The sequence below is a fragment of the Podarcis filfolensis genome (genome assembly GCF_964270895.1).
Source record: "Podarcis filfolensis genome assembly, chromosome: Z".
In the NCBI taxonomy this organism is placed as follows: Eukaryota; Metazoa; Chordata; class Lepidosauria; order Squamata; family Lacertidae; genus Podarcis; species Podarcis filfolensis.
The window spans coordinates 25,431,579-25,450,085 of NC_139617.1; the positions used below are offsets into that span (position 1 = coordinate 25,431,579).

Consider the following 18,507-nt stretch of genomic DNA (forward strand, 5'->3'; position numbering starts at 1 on the left):
TTGTCTTGTCAGTATGGAAGCTGGCACAGAAAATCTACCTGGTGAGGGGTATAGACTGAACAAGTTTTAGAACATCTAATAAAAAATGACTAAGTTCTAGCAGTTTAATAGCTTGCTTTGAACCAGTGTCTTTGTTCTGTTTGCGTTTTCGTATTCACTGAAAACACAGTTGAAGCTTAATCTTTTGGCAGTTCAGATTATTTTAACAATTCAAAATTTTTGTGAAGGTGTGCCTTCTGCTAGTCTGGTGAAAATCCATTCAGTGTTCCCAAAATTGTGTGGTTTCAAAGTGCCTGTTTTAATGAGCCATGTAAGCACATAACTAAGGCCAAGTATGACAACACAGCTCTGTTTGGCAGACTGAAGCTTCCCTGGTGGTGCTTTCTTCCCAGGGGTCAACAATTTCATTCAGCACTGCAAGGGCTCACACAACCTCTAGCAAGCATGAGAAGGTCTAGGCTTCTTCTCAGGGCAAGGCGGGGGGATTCCCACTCCCTCCCCAGCCACAAAGATCAGAGGAAGCCCGGGATTTACTTTGGCTCTATGCCCACTAGGAGTTCGGACTACCAAGTACAAAGCCTCTGCCTTCCCCTTTCAGCTCTAAGTTGGAGCAGGAATGCAGATTTGGGTCAGTTTGTGCTGAAGTTCATTGGGTACTCCAAAAGATCAGCAAACGACAAAGCCAAAGCAAGGCTTGCCTCTACCCCAGCAAGCTGGATGAAGGGTGGGGATAGAGACCGGAGTGGGAGGCTGATAATGGACTACACGGAATCCCCTACCGATCTCCAAAGTTGTAATTGGAGAAGAGAGCAAAGACTTGTCCCCCAACTTTGCACTGTGTTTCAGATACACAGGGCAAGGTCAGCGACAAGCCTCCACCTAGCATTACTGGTTGCACAATGGATGTGTTGGTTAATATGGCATCACAGGTGAAGTCAAAATCATTAGCTGGCTTGAAGCAGAGAGCATTATATATACCGTATTTTTTGCTCTATAAGACTCACTTTTTCCCTCCTAAAAAGGGGAAATGTGTGTGCGTCTTATGGAGCGAATGCAGGCTGCGCAGCTATCCCAGAAGCCAGAACAGCAAGAGGGATTGCTGCTTTCTCTGCGCAGCGATCCCTCTTGCTGTTCTGGCTTCTGGGATTCAGAATATTTTTTTTCCTTGTTTTCCTCCTCCAAAAACTAAGTGAGTCTTGCGGTCTGGTGCGTCTTATAGAGCAAAAAATGTGGTATGTACTGATACAATGGGGAGCTACAACCATAGCGACTATGAACTGTAGAACGGTAGATGATTTCTTGGTGACACAAAGGAATTTTTTAAAAAGCATAGTGGCAGAGAAGGATACACTGAGCAACTACGGAACAAGCTTATGGTGAGCAGGCATGGTATTTAGTGAACTTTGTAAAACAGACTGAGCATGAGAAATACTATTATAGAGGAAAAAACCTTATCAGTAGAAATGGTGGATTTATTCAGAAAACTATACTGGCAGAATAGAGACTGTGAAAGGAAAACTCACTCCTGTTTGTAACTCATTTTATTTTAGGCACTTTTGCCTCAGTTTTCAAACATGTTCACACAACAACTATAATTTTATTTCTTACATTTATCCCACTTTTCCAACAAGGAGCTTGAGGTGGCATGCATGGATTCCCCCCCCCCCACTACCCTGTGGTAGGTTAGGCACACACATGCATGCACACCAGGGTGGATTTGATTTAAATCAAAATGATTTAAATCATGATTTAAATCACTAGTCAGTAAGACTTGATTTAAATCATTTTTTTTTAACAGAAAGGCATTGCTGCTGGTATAATCTTAATATTTACAACCAGATGAAAGTTTCATTTTTGGAATAATACATTTTCAAAGGAGTTTTTACAGTTATATCAAAAATTACTGATTTGGTTATACTATTAGAAATATAGACAGATAATTATGAAATTGATGTGAGGTTTAATCAGTTAACTGTTTATACTTGGACAACTTTTCTACTGTACTTTATTGGAAGGAGAAAAACAATCACTTCCTTAATAACAATTTAAACAATTTATTTAACTAAAACAATAACATTATAGCATATGTCTCCATGTTTGTTAACTGATGTGGTTAAACATTTTTTTCAGCACACATGAAACACTTAAAACAAATCCTTATTCCTGATGGCCTTTGGACTATAATGTAACTTATATAGAAAAGTATCTTTACAAAGATTTTTTCCTCCAAAAGCATTTTATTTTAAAAATCCAATTTAAATTAAAAAAAAATCAATTTAAATTTTTAAAATCCCTTTTTAAAAAATCATAGTTTTTTATCGACCCTGCGCACGCACGCACACACACACACACACAAGAGGGGAGAAGGGAGGGAGGGAGAACCAAAATCACCTAGTGAGTTTCATGGCTGAGTGAGGATTTGAATATGGGCTTCCTCAGTCTAGTCTGACACCGATGTTAGAAATTGAGATAAACCTAGGTTATGGAAGCAACAACGGAATGTCTAGGCGTGCTTTTTTATAACAAGAATACAAAGCTGAAAATGAATGAGCTGCAGCTAAAATATCGTTCATTTTTCACATGGTCTAGTCCTTCCCCTGCCCTCCCCCCTAATATTCTTAAGAGGGTCTCTTCTCCAGTCTTCAGAGAGTAGCTGGAAGAGGGGAGGCAGAAAAAGGTCCTCTTTTCCTTCCACTCTGTAGTTTTAATCTGAAATCTTAGGAGCAGTACTGCGCCAAGCTCAGAAACTGCTTGCGATAATGAATTCCCTGTCGCAAAATGTGCCTAGAACAATAGAAGTTTTGAACACTGACACTAACCACTGCACAAGCCTGCCTATGCAACGGATCTAAGAAATAAAGTAATTCTTAGCAAGAATGACATAATAGTGGGCTTTAATGATCCACAATCAATCACGAGTAGCTCAGATTACATTTGAAAGAGGAGCATATGTTTTGTTTAGGAATCACTGAAGAGTTAGGGATGCAGAAATCACTGGAGGAAGCTAGAAGGCTTAGATAAGAGACTTACTGGCCAGCCAACAAGTCAGCACATGGAATAAGGAGGCTGGGCATGTAACTCTCAAGATGCAGCACAGTAAGCTGCCTTATGCCAAGCCACAGCACTGATCCCTTTAGCTGCGTATTACCTACACCACTGCTATTCAGTGGTGGGTTGCAGCCTGATCCAAGATGGGTCACAACAGGAACACTACTACCATGCAAAAATATTCAGAAATGGGTTCCCAAATGCATGTGTGGATTAAAAGTGGGTCCTGGGCATGGTGGATAAAAATCAATGATTTTTTTAAAAAAAATCGGATTCTTTTTTTTATTTAAACCAGATTTTTTTTATTTGAATTGAATTTTTTTAATTTAAATTGGATTTTTAAAATAAAATGCTTTGGAGGAAAAATCTTTCTAAAGAGAGTTTTCTATTTAAGTTACATTATAGTCCAAAGGCTATTCATCCGGAAATAAGGATTTGTTTTAAGTTTTTCATGTGTGCTAAAACTCAGTCTAAGGTGTGTTTTTTTAAAAAAAATCATTTAACCACGTCAGTTAACAAACATGGATACATATGCTATAATGTTATTGTTTTAGTTAAATAAATTGTTTAAATTGTTATTAAGGAAGTGATTGTTTTTCTCCTTCCAATAAAGTACAGCAGAAAATTTGTCCAAATATAAACAGTTAACTTATTAAACCTCACAATAATTTCATAATTATCTGTCAATGCATTTCTAATAGTAGATCAAATCAGTAATTTTTGATAGAACTGTAAAAACTACTCTGAAAATTTATTATTCCAAAAATGAAACTTTCATCTGGTTGTAAATATTAAGATTATACCAGCAAGAATGAGTCTTTCTGTAAAAAGAATTATTTAAATCAAGTCTTACTGACTAGTGATTTAAATCGTGATTTAAATCGATTTGATTTAAATCAAATCCACCCTGGTCCTGGGTCTGAAAAGGCTGAATATACTGTATTGGCATTCCAGGGTTTCAGAACATAAGAGCTCTGCTAGATCAAACCAAAGAGCTATTTTGTCCAGAATCGTGTTTCCAGTAAGCGACCAATAGTTGCCTCTGGAAAGCTCACAAGAAGGACATGAGTGCAACAGTAATCTTCCACTCCTGTTCTCAGAGACCGGCATTCAGAGGCAGCTTGCTCTAAATCTGGAGAATGTATATGCCCATCATCTGAGTCTCATGCCTTTCTAAAGCCATCTAAGTTGGGGTCCCTCACCACATTTTGTGGTAGAGAATTCTGTAGTTTAATTATGTGCTTTGCGAATAACTAGCTTTTATTTTGTTTTTTTTATTTTATTTATTAAATTTGTATACCACCCTTCATCCACAGATCTCAGGGAGGCTCACAATATAAAACACTTTTGTTTTCTGTATCTTGAATCTGTCACCCTTATAGCTTCATTAGATGACCCTGGGTTTCTGTAGTATGAGAGGAAGAGAAAAAGTTTTGCCAACTTTTTCAACACAATATTTTATATACATGATCCCTATTGCCCTATTCCATTCTAAACAAAAAAAAGTCACAACTCTTATAGGGAAGTTACTGCAGCCCACTTACCATTTTGGATGCCCCTTTCCTGCTTTACAGCAACCAAAGCTGTAGCAGCTGTGAGGTAACTGTGCTCTCACCATAGATTTGTAGACAGGAGTCTTTCCCAACCCTACCTAGAGATGCCTAGAATTGAACATCAAGCATTCATATGGCCAAGGACCTACAGGTCTTCTCCAAGATGCATTTGCTGAATACAGTCATACCTCGAGGTGAAGTAGCTTCGGGATAAGTATTTTTGGGTTGCGCACTGCGGCGACCCGGAAGTAACGAAGTGCATTACTTCCGAGTTTCGCCGCTCATGCAGACAGTCAAAATGATGTCACGCGCATGCGAAGAAGTGGCGAATCACAACCCGCGCATGCGCAGACGCTGGTTGCGTTCACTTCTGGATGCGAATGGGGCTCCGGAACGGATCCCGTTCGCATCCAGACGTACCACTGTAATAAGGTATTAACTGTTGCAGACAGTGGGTGAGTGCAAGAGTGCAGAAATACACATTAGCAGCAACCCTAGTAGGGTACATGTCACTACTAAAACGCAGTGTGTGCATTTTAATTTGTCATATAGCTTGCAGGGTATGGAATTTTCGCCATTCCTAGTCCAGAAGAGGCTGAGGAGGAGGAAAGGAATGGGAGATTCAGGAAGCTGAAGAAGCATGGAGACCACCAAAAGGCATAAACTGTTTCTTGTTTTTATATGTTTTTGAAAGTGGAAGCATTTTTGGCAGGGATGCATATTCTCTCTCCCTCTCTTTGTTCCTCTCCCACAGCTTAAAATATTACTCATCAACTTCCTTGGCTTCTGACATTTTAGCAGGCATTGGTCACACATCTCAAAGCCTACCTTTGCAGACAAAAGGGAGTAGAAACTGTCATGAAAATTCAGAATTCCAGGAAGCTGAATTCTATGTTCAGCACATCATGCTTAACTCTCATGGAATAGCAGCATAGGTACTGCCCTGGTAACTGTGGAGGCTCAATGCACAGGAAGAATTTTGGTGAAACTGAAGCCAGGACAGCTTGAGAAAGACAGCAGTCATGTGGTAAGCCAACCACTACAGTTGTTCGGATGTCCAGAGAAATGGAGGGCACAGTTACACTTGGCTTTCCATCTGGCCAGAGTCTAAACCAGCTGTCTCTCATGTTACAGCTGCCATGGGAATAGTGTACATTGGAAACCACATGGAAACTGGCCATCTGTTTCAACCCACAGTTGCAGGAGGGGTAACCAGAGATTACAACTTCACCAGTGGCCACTAGTGAAGTGATGCATCTATAGGACCTAGAAACTGTACAGCAACTGAATGATGACAAGAGGGGAAAGGAATTTTCAGTTCACTGAACACATGAATACAATACAGCGGTATTTCTGCACAGCATAATGGGAGGCTCAACCTGAAGTGAAGGCTGAAAGCAAGATAAGACAGCATTCTGTAAGTGGGACAAGTGGGAGCTGCAACAAAATGTGGCTGTGTATCCTCATCTCCTGGAAGAAGTTCAGATTTCCTGTCAATCAGGCAGCCATGCCCTCCTCCAGGATACTTGCTCCGCCACCACCCTTCATTTTTCTATTCCAAGCAACATTCAACATTCCATAGCTACTAAGTATGCTCAGTCTAAACTGATCTGTTGGGGTGTGGCATTGCTTTTTAATCTAGTTAGGTTTTCAGTTTGTTTTTAATTGTACTTCTTTAAATCTCAACATTCCGCAAATCTCTCATTCCTCCGTTTTGGCTGCATTGTTATTGCACTCACCATCTGAGTTTGGTGTTGGACAGAGTATTCTAACGCAGGTGGCTTGGAAGTACTTTGTAACATACGGATAAGGTAAACTAGCTAGGATGAGGCAAGCAATTCATAGAAAAGAAAATAAGGTTCCTGATTGAACAGAAAATGTTTGTGTGAGGGGTGTTGTGTATGTAGGGGCAATTGTATGACAGCTGTACAGCATTTTTCTATGCCACACAAAGGTCATAATCCTGTGTGCTATGTTAATCAATCAATCAATCAATCAATCAAGAACAATTGCTACCTCCCAAGCTTCCTTATTTTTGTTCAGTAACCTGGATTAGAATCCCCACTTCACCCATAAAAGCACATTGAAAAACTAAGTAAAATATACTTTATTATCCTTTTACGTTCCTATTTGTAGGACGGTCATACAAAGGATAACTAATGTGGTTATGTCATGGCAAATGTGCATCTTTAAGTTAAGAGGTTATGAGAACTCATAACTTAACTCTGATACAGCAAAGAGAAAATTAATTGGTCTAATGCCACACTGAACAGAATACAGAGACAGATATGAGATATTCAGGTTTAGCTTTGTGTTTCGCTATGCAGATTTCTGGCTTCAGAGGCAAAAAGATCAATCTCCATATCAAAAAATATTCTGATAAATATACAAAGTTCACAATATATGTATTGAAGAGTTTGGTGAAGCACACAGTAGATTCTATGCAAAGCAGCAAACAGTGCTTATTATTATTGCAATGGTTTCCTATATAGCAAATTTATTTGAATAAATTATCAATATACTGTACATGGCTATGGATATACACTGCATTCAACTCCTTACTTAGCCATCAAGCTCTCCCTGAAGTGGTCTGGGTCACTCCTGGTCTAACCATTTACAGGCACTTCTCACAATCCCCTTTACACAAATGCAAAACCACACACAAAAACTGCTTCAGGCTCAGCCCTTTACAATCACTTCACACAAATAAATCCAAACATACACATAATGCAAAGCACTACAACCAACCACTACATACAGGTTGTTGTTCCCTCTTGCCCCTACACCCCCATTTCCCAGACCTACTGGCTTTTGCAAGCTTCCTGAGGCTTAAATCCTACACATGAGAGTAAGTCCCATTGAACTCGATGAGCCTTAATTCTGAGCAGGCTAGTACTGTATAAGATTGTGCTGTCAGTCTGGCAGCAGATGATCATTCAACTGAGAAGCTTCACCCGGCACAACCTAGCCCTGAATGTGTGTTGAAATATGACTTGCCCGTACTTAAATGATAGATTGAAATTGAAATTTTAAAACCTCACATTTTTATGGATACACAACAGATTTTCACCAAACCAGAAAGGAGAAGACCTCTGCAATTTCCTTGAATTTTTGAGTGTATCTAAACCAGCAAAAGGGAAAAACAGAAGGTATATTTTAGATGTGCAAATAATTGTCACAAAGTGGATAAATTTGCACTTATTAGGGGAATCTTTAAACAACTGCTGTATCTCAGTAATTTCTTATCAGGTTTTATTTTTAATGTGGTCAATTTATAGTGTGCTTAGCATGAAGATTTTCTGTGTTAACCTTTAGATAATTTGGACAAATAGTCTTGATTTTATTAGGATTACAGTGGCAAGACTTTACAATAGCAGAATGCCATTTGATCTTTCCACCTTAACTATACGACAACAATGTTTCTGCAATATAGAGTGGTGAATATCCTTACTAGCAAAACCTGCAATACAGGTTCAAACATGTTATAGGGATGCTAGTTGCTATGTGGGGATGCATGGCTTGGGTAGTTGGGCTCCTCCACTTAGGAAGATGGTGTTCTACCTTTCTTGGACAGGGCTATACTCTTCATAAGAAAGAAGTCTGCAGTCTAAGAATGTTCCTGGATCCAGCTGCCACTGGGGACCCAAGTGGCCTCTGTGGCATAAAATATATTCCATCAGCTGCAACATCTCTTGGACATATTTAGCCTCAGTATATTGGCTTCCTGAGACACAGGTGGTGCTGTGGGTTAAACCACAGACCCTAGGACTTGCTGATCAGAAGGTTGGCGGTTCGAATCCCTGCGACGGGGTGAGCTCCCGTTGCTCGGTCCCTGCTCCTGCCAACCTAGCAGTTTGAAAGCACGTCAAAGTGCAAGTAGATAAATAGGTACCGCTCCAGCGGGAAGGTAAACGGCGTTTCCGTGCGCTGCTCTGGTTCGCCAGAAGTGGCTTAGTCATGCTGGCCACATGACCTGGAAGCTGTATGCTGGCTCCCTCTGCCAATAAAGTGAGATGAGCGCTGCAACCCCAGAGTCATCCGTGACTGGACCTAATGGTCAGGGGTCCCTTTACCTCTACCTTATATTGGCTTCCTAGAGCATGACTATCTACAATGAGTTCTCTTCTGGGTTCCCTCCCAGTCTGAGCAGTAATCTGAGAGATAGCCTTCTCAGTGCTGGTACCGTCAGTAGAATTCCCTTCCCTGGAGCCTACACTGCCAATCTATTTTTTACCTACTATCTTTGGTTTAGGCACTATCTCTTGGAGTAACTCAGTGGTAGCCAACACAGTGTCTACTAGATATTTTGGACTACAACTCCCATCAGCCCCAGCCAGAATTGCCAGAGGTCAAAAACACCTGGAAGGCACTGCATTGGCTATCCCTGACCTATCTCAAAGGGCTGCTGTGAGAGTAAAAGAGACAGGGAAGAACTTGTATGCCACCTTGAGCATATTATATAAATATAATAAATGTTATTGAGTGATTGCTTATGAAAAACAACCTGAAAACATGGTGGTATATGATTTTGTTTTAAAACTAATAAATGAGGGGCTGTACTTTGAAAGAGGACATCCACTGTGAATTTTATGCTTGCTGTGGGGTGGTGGGGGTGGAAGTATTATGGGGTGAATGGTCCTAAAGGGACATTAGTGAAGTTGGAACTGAGGACCTTCTTCCCCCCTCCTGCCGGTGTAAGAAGCCAAGAAACACAACTGAGGTAGCTACAGAACTGCTCACTGGAGAAAGAAGGAGTTATATTTCAGCTAAGAGAAAGCTATATGGGAAGGAAGTAAGGGATTATTCACTAAAGGTTGCTGCTGATGAAGCAGTTGCTCTGAAGGCAAAACTATTGAATTACCTTAGCAAACTCTACTACTAAACCCCCTTTAGCTACGGTAACAGAATGAAGGGGAGAACTGGCAGGTGAGAGGAAGGATACATAACTTTTCTCATGCCAATGAAACTCTCCATTGCAGCCACCTCGGTCCATTCCCCCCTCCTTAGCTGTGTTTACTTCTGTTCTCAAATGGGGAGGGGGGTGTATTCTCAGATGAAAAACTTGCAGGTGGATGGAAGTGTCAAGGATTCTCTTTCTGCCTGCTAGTTCTTCCCTGCATATGCCACCCTCCACCAGCACTCCACCCAAGCTCCCGTACAAGTACAGTATGAGTGTTAGGAGACAAACAGGGTGAGGAAGCAGCATCCTGGGAGATCTGTTAAGTCTTTACAGGGAAAGCAGGAAAAATCTGAAGGGTGCACACAAGATGTGTTTGTTGGGGTACACAAAGGGGTTGGGTTGAGCCATGTAGAGGTGTAGGAGAGCGTAGCTAGAGGGAGAAGGATGCTATCCACTAGACGAGAGCAATTTCATTCAGATGCACTGAAATATTCACTATTGCTTACAATAGAAGAGTAATTAGGGATAATGGGTGGGGGATCCCTGGTACATACGAGATGGGAGCACTGTTGGGATCTAGGTCAGACGTTTTAGGCAGGGTGAAAAATACATGGGGGGAGCACACAAGGACAGTAACATTGGAAAGGAGTGCTATCAGAGATAAAAGGTTGTGTGTTTTTATAAAGTAAGTAAGGCTTTTAGGGATTGTGAGAATGGCTGTGGGGAGAGAGAGAGAGAGAGAGAGAGAGAGAGAGAGAGAGAGAGAAGTTGTTCTTAGAGCAGGAAAAATATGGGGGATTCTAACAAAAGTAGTTGGAGCAGCACACTGGAGCAACAAGACAAACTGGAGAGCTACCTGCTAGTCTAGGGGGGGGGCTTACACAGAAAGCAATCGGTTTGGGGTTACATTGTGCTAGAACAAGAGGAGCATTATGTATTGTAGGGTTGCGGGATACTTCTTGGTACACTTTTTAAATATATACGGAGAGAGGGAAAGCTTGCTTCCAGTATTGTTTGCATTAATATATGTGCAATCACATATCCATACTAACGCTACCACTTTGCATCGCTGTAAGCATACTTACATTAGTACACTTTTCAGGCACCCACCTTACAGCCCAAACCTGCACTACGTGGAACGGAGCTTACTGAAAGGTTCAATGAATGCACAGAGGGATCGCAGCCATTATAAATATTATGAATTAGAACTAGATGGGAAAGCGGGTGGGGGGAAGAGTACACGACAGGCAAATGACATGGGGGGGGTGTCCTGCAGACTTCTGGCTTTTCAAAGAGGGGGGAATAAATAAAACTATGAGCTAAAGGTCATTAAAGAAGTAACCCCCCCACCGCCTTCCCCACCCCATGCACACATACACACACATACTGAACTTAGGGAGGGGTCTTTCCAAGGGGAGGCTTCCCACCCACAAATGCAAGCACCCTTTTCTTTCCGCGGACAGGAGGGGGGGGCACCTTCTTCACTTACTAAGGGTCGTTGGTGAAGCGGGGGCTCCGCGGGGGCTGGTAGCCGTACAGGTGACAGTAGAGCACGTCGAAGCAGAAGCAGCACATCTCGGCCGACACCACCATCTTCCTGCAGCCGCCGGGCCCGACTCCGGGCGAGGAGAGGAGCGAGGCGGCGGCCGGCGCGGAGAGGCCTCCTGGTCCCGCGCCGCAGCTGGGCGGCAGCGGCGGGGAGAGGGCGCAGCCGGGGGAGCCCCCCGCCAGCCCCCCGAGGCCGTTGAGGCGGGGGGCACCCCCCGGCAGCGCAGGAAGGGACCCCGGCTCGCCGCAGCCTCCCCCGGACCCCGCCGCCGCCGCCGCCCCGCTGCAGTGCGAGCTACCGCCGCCGCCGCCGCCGCCGCTGCCCGGGCCGGCCGAGCCCGACGGAGGGGAGCTGGAGAGCTTCTGCTTCTTCACCCCGCAGCAACCCGCCGCCATCTTGGAGCCGTCTCCCCCCACGCAGCGCTTCCGACCCATGGCGGGGGGGCCGCTCCGCCGGCCGGGGGACGTGCGCCCGCCCGCCCCGCCTCCGCCTCCTGCCGGGCCCGCTCCGCCTGCAGCCGGGGAGGAGGGGAGGCGGGCAGGAGGGAGAGGAAGGGGCGAGCGGAGGGGGAGAGAGAAGGAGGGAATGCGAGGGGGCAGGAGAGGGATGAGGGGAAGAGATGGAGTGGGGGAGAGGATGAGGAGAAGAAAGAGAAGAGGGGGAGATGCGGGGAAGTGGGGATGTGAGAAGGGAAGGAAGAAAGCGGGGAGGAAAGGGAGAATGTGAGAAGGAAGGAAAGGGAGAGAGAGAAAGAGAAGGATGTGCGGGAAAGAGTAGAGGGGACGCGGGAAAGGAAGGGCGAAGGACGTGAGCGAGAAAGGGATGTGGGAAAGGAGGGAACCGAAAGGAGGAGGAAGGGGGATGTGGGGGCAGCAGACGAAGAAAGAAATGTGGGGAAGGAGGAATGAAAGAGATGGATGGGGGGAATGTGAGGAGATGGGAAATGGAAAGGTAAAGATGAAGGAGCGGTGTGCGGGTAAGACGCGGCAGAAGAAGGAGCGAGGGAGGATTGAATGGAAGGAGGGAGGGAGAGAAGAAGGACCCAGGGAATAATGGCCGAGCAACAAGGATGAAGGGAAAGGGATGTGGAGGAGAACGGAGGGAGGAGATGTGTTGGGAAATTTAAAACAACGATAACGTGGGAAGGGGGGGGCGTTGATGTACACAGTGGGGGAAAGAAGGGGTATAACGAGAGAAAAAAGAAAGAGCAACATTAGTAGCCTCCCCCTTGTCCCATTTTGACAATCCCCTCCATATCCCATATTTCCCCCTCCCGCACTCCACGTTCGTTTCCCAGTGTCAGCATATAGCCTCAGCTTACGACGGTGTTTGGTTTGGGCTTTTTTTTCCTTTTCGTTTTAATCGCATTGTTAAAAACACACAAAAACCAGGTATACTGTCTGCAAGGTTGAAGTTCAGTCTGCCTCCCAACCACCCCTCCCTTCGGAGAGAACTGAAAAATGCCCTACTAAATAATTCACATGACCTGAGTTGGCATGGAGAAGGAAGGCGAAATATATAAGTCTGAGTCAGCAAGCCAGAGCCTGGGAGGATCCTGTTTTTTTAAATACCACCAACCCCCCCCCCCCAAACAGCAACGTGCAAGCTGCTACCTGCCGTTGGCTACCTTATGACTGTGATCTATTTGGTGGGAAAGGTTCGCCCATGGCTCCCAAAAACACCACCAGAGAGAAGGACATCCTTTATAAGCAAGGTGAATGAGGCAGCCCAAGAAGTGCATACATTTTTTTCATTGGTTTTAGAATGATACATATAGACAAGCAAAATAAAACAATTATTTGGAACTGTTCTTCCTTCCTCTCTCCCCACCCCACCCCAGCTTTTAATATTGCCCATTGACACTTAACAGTTAAGTAAATAGACAATCCTATGTATACTTAGTGGGGGAAAGTAATAGCTGCCTTTGAGGCTTTTTCCTAAGGGCAAATGGACAGTGAACAACATCCTCCATGTTGAAATCCTGTAGTTTCCCACAAGAGCCATAGGAAGCTTGACTATTTTAAAACCAGGCCAGTGACATGAGTGTGAGATATAGGGTGTATTTTTATATATCTGAGCCTTGAAGCAGGGGGGTTAATCTAGTGTGGCAAGATGTCATTATGTTCAGGGAATGGCCTTTAAGGCAGATCATACCACCTCTGCAGCTTCATCATGCATTGGTAGAGCAACTTATTTTAAAGCCACTCACAACCCCTTTTGATTAATAGATATATTACAATACTTCGGCACACAGTGATCAGGCTCAGTTCAAATCCAGAACGCTGTTTTCGTTATGGCAGGCTGATCTACATCCACACTATACACTTAAAGCTGTACACTATACACTTATATATTGCTTTACCAGACATGGAGAATCCTGGGGGTTGCAGTTTGTTAAGGGTGCTGGGAAGTCAGCATGCTGAACATACTACAGTTCCCAGGATTCTTTGTGCAAAGACTTGATGGTTAAAGTTGTTTAACAGTGCTTTAAATGTATAGTGTTGATGTGATGCAAGGCTAGCCCTCCAGGAAGCTCTCGAGCAGAGTATTTAAGGCAGCAGCTCTCTTTGCTTTTTTGTCCACCTGCCACTCTGCTCCTCTACCTGTAGCTGGGGTGGGGCAGTACTAGCTTCACCTCAGTATGCCTCTGAAGCACTGCCACTGAGAATGCAAGTGGGGAAAGTACTCTTGTGCTCAAGGTTCTGCTTGTGGGCTTCCCATAAGCATCTGAGTGGCCACTGTGAGAACCAAAGTCCAGATTAGAGTTATTGGCCTCATCCAGTTGGGCTCTTGTGATGTGAACCTTGGAGGTTCTCTCTTTGTCCTGTCCTTGGTGATGTCAGTCTCTTTTTTGTCTCCATTCACCTGTGTCCCAGTTTGCAGCTTGCTTTTACTATCCCACAGAATTCAGGGGGGTTAAGTGATAACTCCCAACTGCTCTACATAGCATTCAACATTCTGGCCACACTAAATTGGGTGTACTGCTTCCTGAGATCAACATTGTTAGGGCACTAGCTGTAAAAGGGAGCAGAGGCGTAGAACTCATTAAGCGTCAAGATAGATATGTGGTGACCTTACAGAAACAGTGACTGTGATCTTAGAATACTTTAAACAATTATGAATGATACACTCCAACTGAACATGGTTAATCATTTTAGGGTCCTTAACAACTCTTCTGTATATAGAAGGCAATTTTTATTTTTTATTTTTAGGATGCATAATGACAAAAATAGAATAGTGATTCGTGCAGTAAGAAAATAGTACATCTCTTGTTTATTGATGGCTTCTCACCTTGGTATTTTAAAAAAACACATTCTCCTGAAGTTCTTTTCTCTCAGAGGAGGATAAAAGCACCAAGGGGAACAAACAACAGATAAGGAAAGGTTCTGTAGTCCTTGCCCACAAGCTTATGCTTATGCTTTTTAAAAAAAAAAAAAAAAACACCACCCACTCACTCCTCTTGTTACATGATTGAGGAAGGTCAATGTGTAAACATCCAGATCTGCTGCCGTAAAATCTAGTTTGTTCCTAAGAGACCTCTCAGAATTTGAAAAACTAAGGCTTTGATGATATAACCAGTGTGCCTGGAAGTCAGCCACACTGAACACAGTAGGACTTATTTCTGCGTAGGGATGCCTAGGACTGTGTAGTATTAGTAGTTGTAGTAATAGTAGTAATTTTATTATTTGTACCCCACCCATCTGACTGGGTTGCCCCAGCCACTCTGGGCAGCTTCCAACAAATATAAAGCATAATAAAACATCAAACATTAAAACCTTCCCTATACAGGGCTGCCTTCAGTTGTCTTCTAAAAGCTGTATAGTTATTTATCTCATTGACAATTGGTGGGAAGGCGTTGCACAGGGTAGGTGCCACTCCTGAGAAGGCCCTCTACCTGGTTCCCTGTAACTTTTCACCAGAACTGCCAGAAGGCCCTCAAAGCTGGACCTCAGTGTCCAGGCTGAACGATGGGGGTGGAGATGCTCCTTCAGGTATACTGGGCCAAGGCCATTTAGGGCTTTAAAGGTCAACACCAACACTTTGAATTGTGCTCAGAAACATACTGGAAGCTGGTGTAGCTCCTTTAGGACCGGTGTTATATGGTCCCCACATCCACTCCCAGTCACTAGTCTAGCTGCTGCATAATGGATTATTTGTAGTTTCCGAGTCACCTTCAAAGGCTGCCCCCCATAAAGCGTAGTGCAGTACTCCAAGCAAGAGTTAACCAGTGCATGTAACCACTCTGGTGAGACAGTGTGCAGGCAGGTAGGACCTCAGTCACTGTAATAATGCAGTGGAGTTGGAAAGATTGTTTTTCTTTTTTTGCAATAACAACTTTTATTTTTCTTTCTTTTTAATTTACCCGGAGACCCTCCAAAATACATTATGAAAGCCTGTATTCGTGTACACACACCACAACTTATAACAGTGTATGTCTATACTACATGTACTTATTAAGTGATCCAGAAGATAGTATAAAGTATTTGAAACTGGTCTTTGGTTTTCTGGATAATTTGTAAATGAAATGAAGCTCTACCATTCTCCTGCAAAGGTAGCAAACAGCAAAGTAGTAAACCCAGTGCTTTTTTCTGGTGGTACTCAATAATACGCAGTAGCGGCACCATCCCCGCCACCTGAGGTGAATTGTACTAGACTGGCTCACTTCCATCCTAAGGAACTCAAAAGTGTTAATATCTATCAGTTCAGCAAATTGTGAATCATTCGTAGCTGAAACTGCCTTGGGGGAGCAAATCTGGGCAGCTGTTTCAGCAGAGCACACAAGTGCTACATAATGATTGAAGAGAACAAGGAGATGCATCATGTAAGAGCAACAGGGGATGGGGAGACAAAATGTAATTATCCAAACTGGAATATTGCCCCAAAAGTATCTCAAAGGAACTGTGACAGTCACAGTGAGACTAAACTGCAGAGTGTTTGTCAAGATACACCTTTGGCATGACAGCGCTCTAATAGGAGCCTGAGCACCTATGTCATCAGAGGAGGATGCTGGGGCAGAAATCCAAGGGTTCTCTCAGCATAGCTATCTGGCTTACTACATTTAGGAATAAAACACACTGACCTCTAAACAGTGCCAGTACCAGGATATTTTGTGCCCTGGGCAAGGGTAACTACTTGCACCCCCCCAGAAACAAATTGCTAACTTCAGTTTTCAAAAAAACAGTGTCTTGTAGAAAAAAATAAAACATTACTAATGAATGAGTGACTTCAAAAATGATAAAATCCTTCAAAAATATAAGTAAAATGTTATCAGAAATTTATAAAACAAAAACTAATCTATCCAAAACTATGCCCCTCAAAGGTCAGCACTGTGCCCCTCTGAGGTCTGTGCCCTGGGCGGCTGCCTAGTTGGCCTAATGAAAGCACTGGCCCTCTGTAAAGCAACCCCTGCAGTAGGACCATGAAATCCAGAGATAAAAATTGCCTAAGTGCACCCCACCACTACCATGGGGCTGAGCACAGAAGGAACATTCCACCCACTAAATTTGAACCTAACTTCTGGATGGGATTTCCTCCCACTCATGTGCTGAGCTAACATAGCTCAGTTACAGGCACACCAACTCCTAGGGCCAGAGGTGTCTTCACCCCCCTCAAAATCTGCTGGCAGGGGGCTAGGCCCCCTCAATTTTGAGGGGGTGGAGGAACCCAAGCACGGAGTCAAACACGGCATGTTTCTGCGGCTAGCTCCTGAGCATGAGAGAGGAAGCCACACTGCGCTGGGCTCTGCACTTGACCTCCCCCCAATGATGCAGCGTTGAGCACCGCACCGCCCCCCAATCTTGGGTGCAAGACAGCGCCTCTGTTCAGGAATTCTTAGAGACCAAATATGGCCTCTTTTTTCTTTGAAATTATGAAATTGAGGTCGTGAGTGTAAGAACAGTAGCAAACAACCCTACATATTGATCACATTAAACGTAAAGAACATGGTCTACACCAGGGGTAGTCAACCTTTTTATACCTACTGCCCACTAATGCGTCTTTCTTGATGGTAAAATTTCCTTACCGCCTACCAGTGCTCGATGGAAGGAGGATTCAGCTTGTGCCGTAGAACCCCCTACCGCCCACCTAGAATCCTGAAACACCCACTAGTGTGCAATAGGGACCAGGTTGACAACCCCTGGTCTACACAATGCTCAGCACTTTAATGCTCAGTACGTTTCCAAGCACAATTCAAAGTGTTGGTGCTGACCTTTAAAGCCCTAAACGGCCTCGGTCCAGTATACCTGAAGGAGTGTCTCCACCCCCATCATTCTGCCCGGACGCTGAGGTCCAGCGCCGAGGGCCTTCTGGCGGTTCCCTCATTGCGAGAAGCAAAGCTACAGGGAACCAGGCAGAGGGCCTTCTTGGTAGTGGCGCCCGCCCTGTGGAACGCCCTTCCAGCAGATGTCAAAGCGATAAACAACTACCTGACATTCAGAAGACATCTTAAGGCAGCCCTGTTCAGGGAAGTTTTTAACGTGTGATATTTTACTGTATTTTTGGTTTCTATGGAAGCCGCCCAGAGTGGCTGGGGAGGCCCAGCCAGATGGGCGGGGTATAAATAATAAATTATTATTATTATTATTATTATTATTATTATTATTATTATTATTAAAAATCCTATTGATTTCAGTGGGCCATGGGTAACTTTCCCATTGATATCATTGGCAACCTCAAAGAGCTTAAGGTTGTCTAGATCGTTTCTGTTAACTGTTAAATTAGAGGTAGGGACCAGCAGGCCAGATCTTCGTCTCCCCTTGCTCTGCATGCCAGCTTTGGCAGGTGGTAGGGAGGCATGTTCCTCAAGGGAAACATGCTGGTGAATCAGCACCTAGCAGGATAGAATTCTCTGCTCATCAGCTGATGGGTAGAGGGTTCAGCCCTGCTCTGTGAAGGAGTCTGCTTCACCAACATTATCCCTCAGCAAGATGGACCCTCACCCATCCTGTCACCCAGTGGCATCAACTGATGGACAGGTGGGCGCCATTTGGGGGAAATGACATTGCTGCCAAACTGGGTGGGAATTGGATAGAAACTGATATAAACAATCTCTCTAAATATTTAACGGTGATTATTTCTATCAGTTTCTATCCTTCTCCACATGCCTAATAAGAGTCCGAGGAAAAAATAAATACATAAAAAAGCATTTTATGTAACACTGCAATATTATCTGTGTCTACCCAAAGATAAGCCCCGATGGGACTAATTTCCAGATAAGTGTTTATGGGATCACAGCCTAAAGGCATATATAAAAAAAGATTCCAGTTATTTCACCTTGGCTTAATCCCAGCCGTTAAAAATGTTTTGTTGAGTATTTGTTTTTCTTAAAGATTTCTACATTGGCCTTCCGCAGAGTTTACAGAGCAGTTTACAAAAACAATATACAACTTGGCTTTATGCAGAGGAGATCCATTAAAACTAATGAACAAGAACTTTTAATTTCAACAGGTCCTCTCTCA

General features: G+C 43.8%; 1 protein-coding gene across 7 annotated transcripts in view; it reads right to left on the reverse strand.

The window, feature by feature from the left end:
- Positions 1-18,507, reverse strand: part of AMMECR1 (AMMECR nuclear protein 1) — a 123,671-nt gene that overhangs the window by 81,326 nt on the left and 23,838 nt on the right. For all 7 annotated transcript variants that reach the window (XR_014543690.1, XR_014543691.1, XR_014543692.1 and 4 more), the window contains one exon: positions 10,991-11,561. Coding sequence is in view for 3 of the 7 variants with exons in the window: in XM_083596028.1 (XP_083452154.1) it covers positions 10,991-11,561 (571 nt within the window). In the remaining 4 variants the exon portion in view is untranslated. The remainder of the gene's footprint in view (positions 1-10,990; positions 11,562-18,507) is intronic.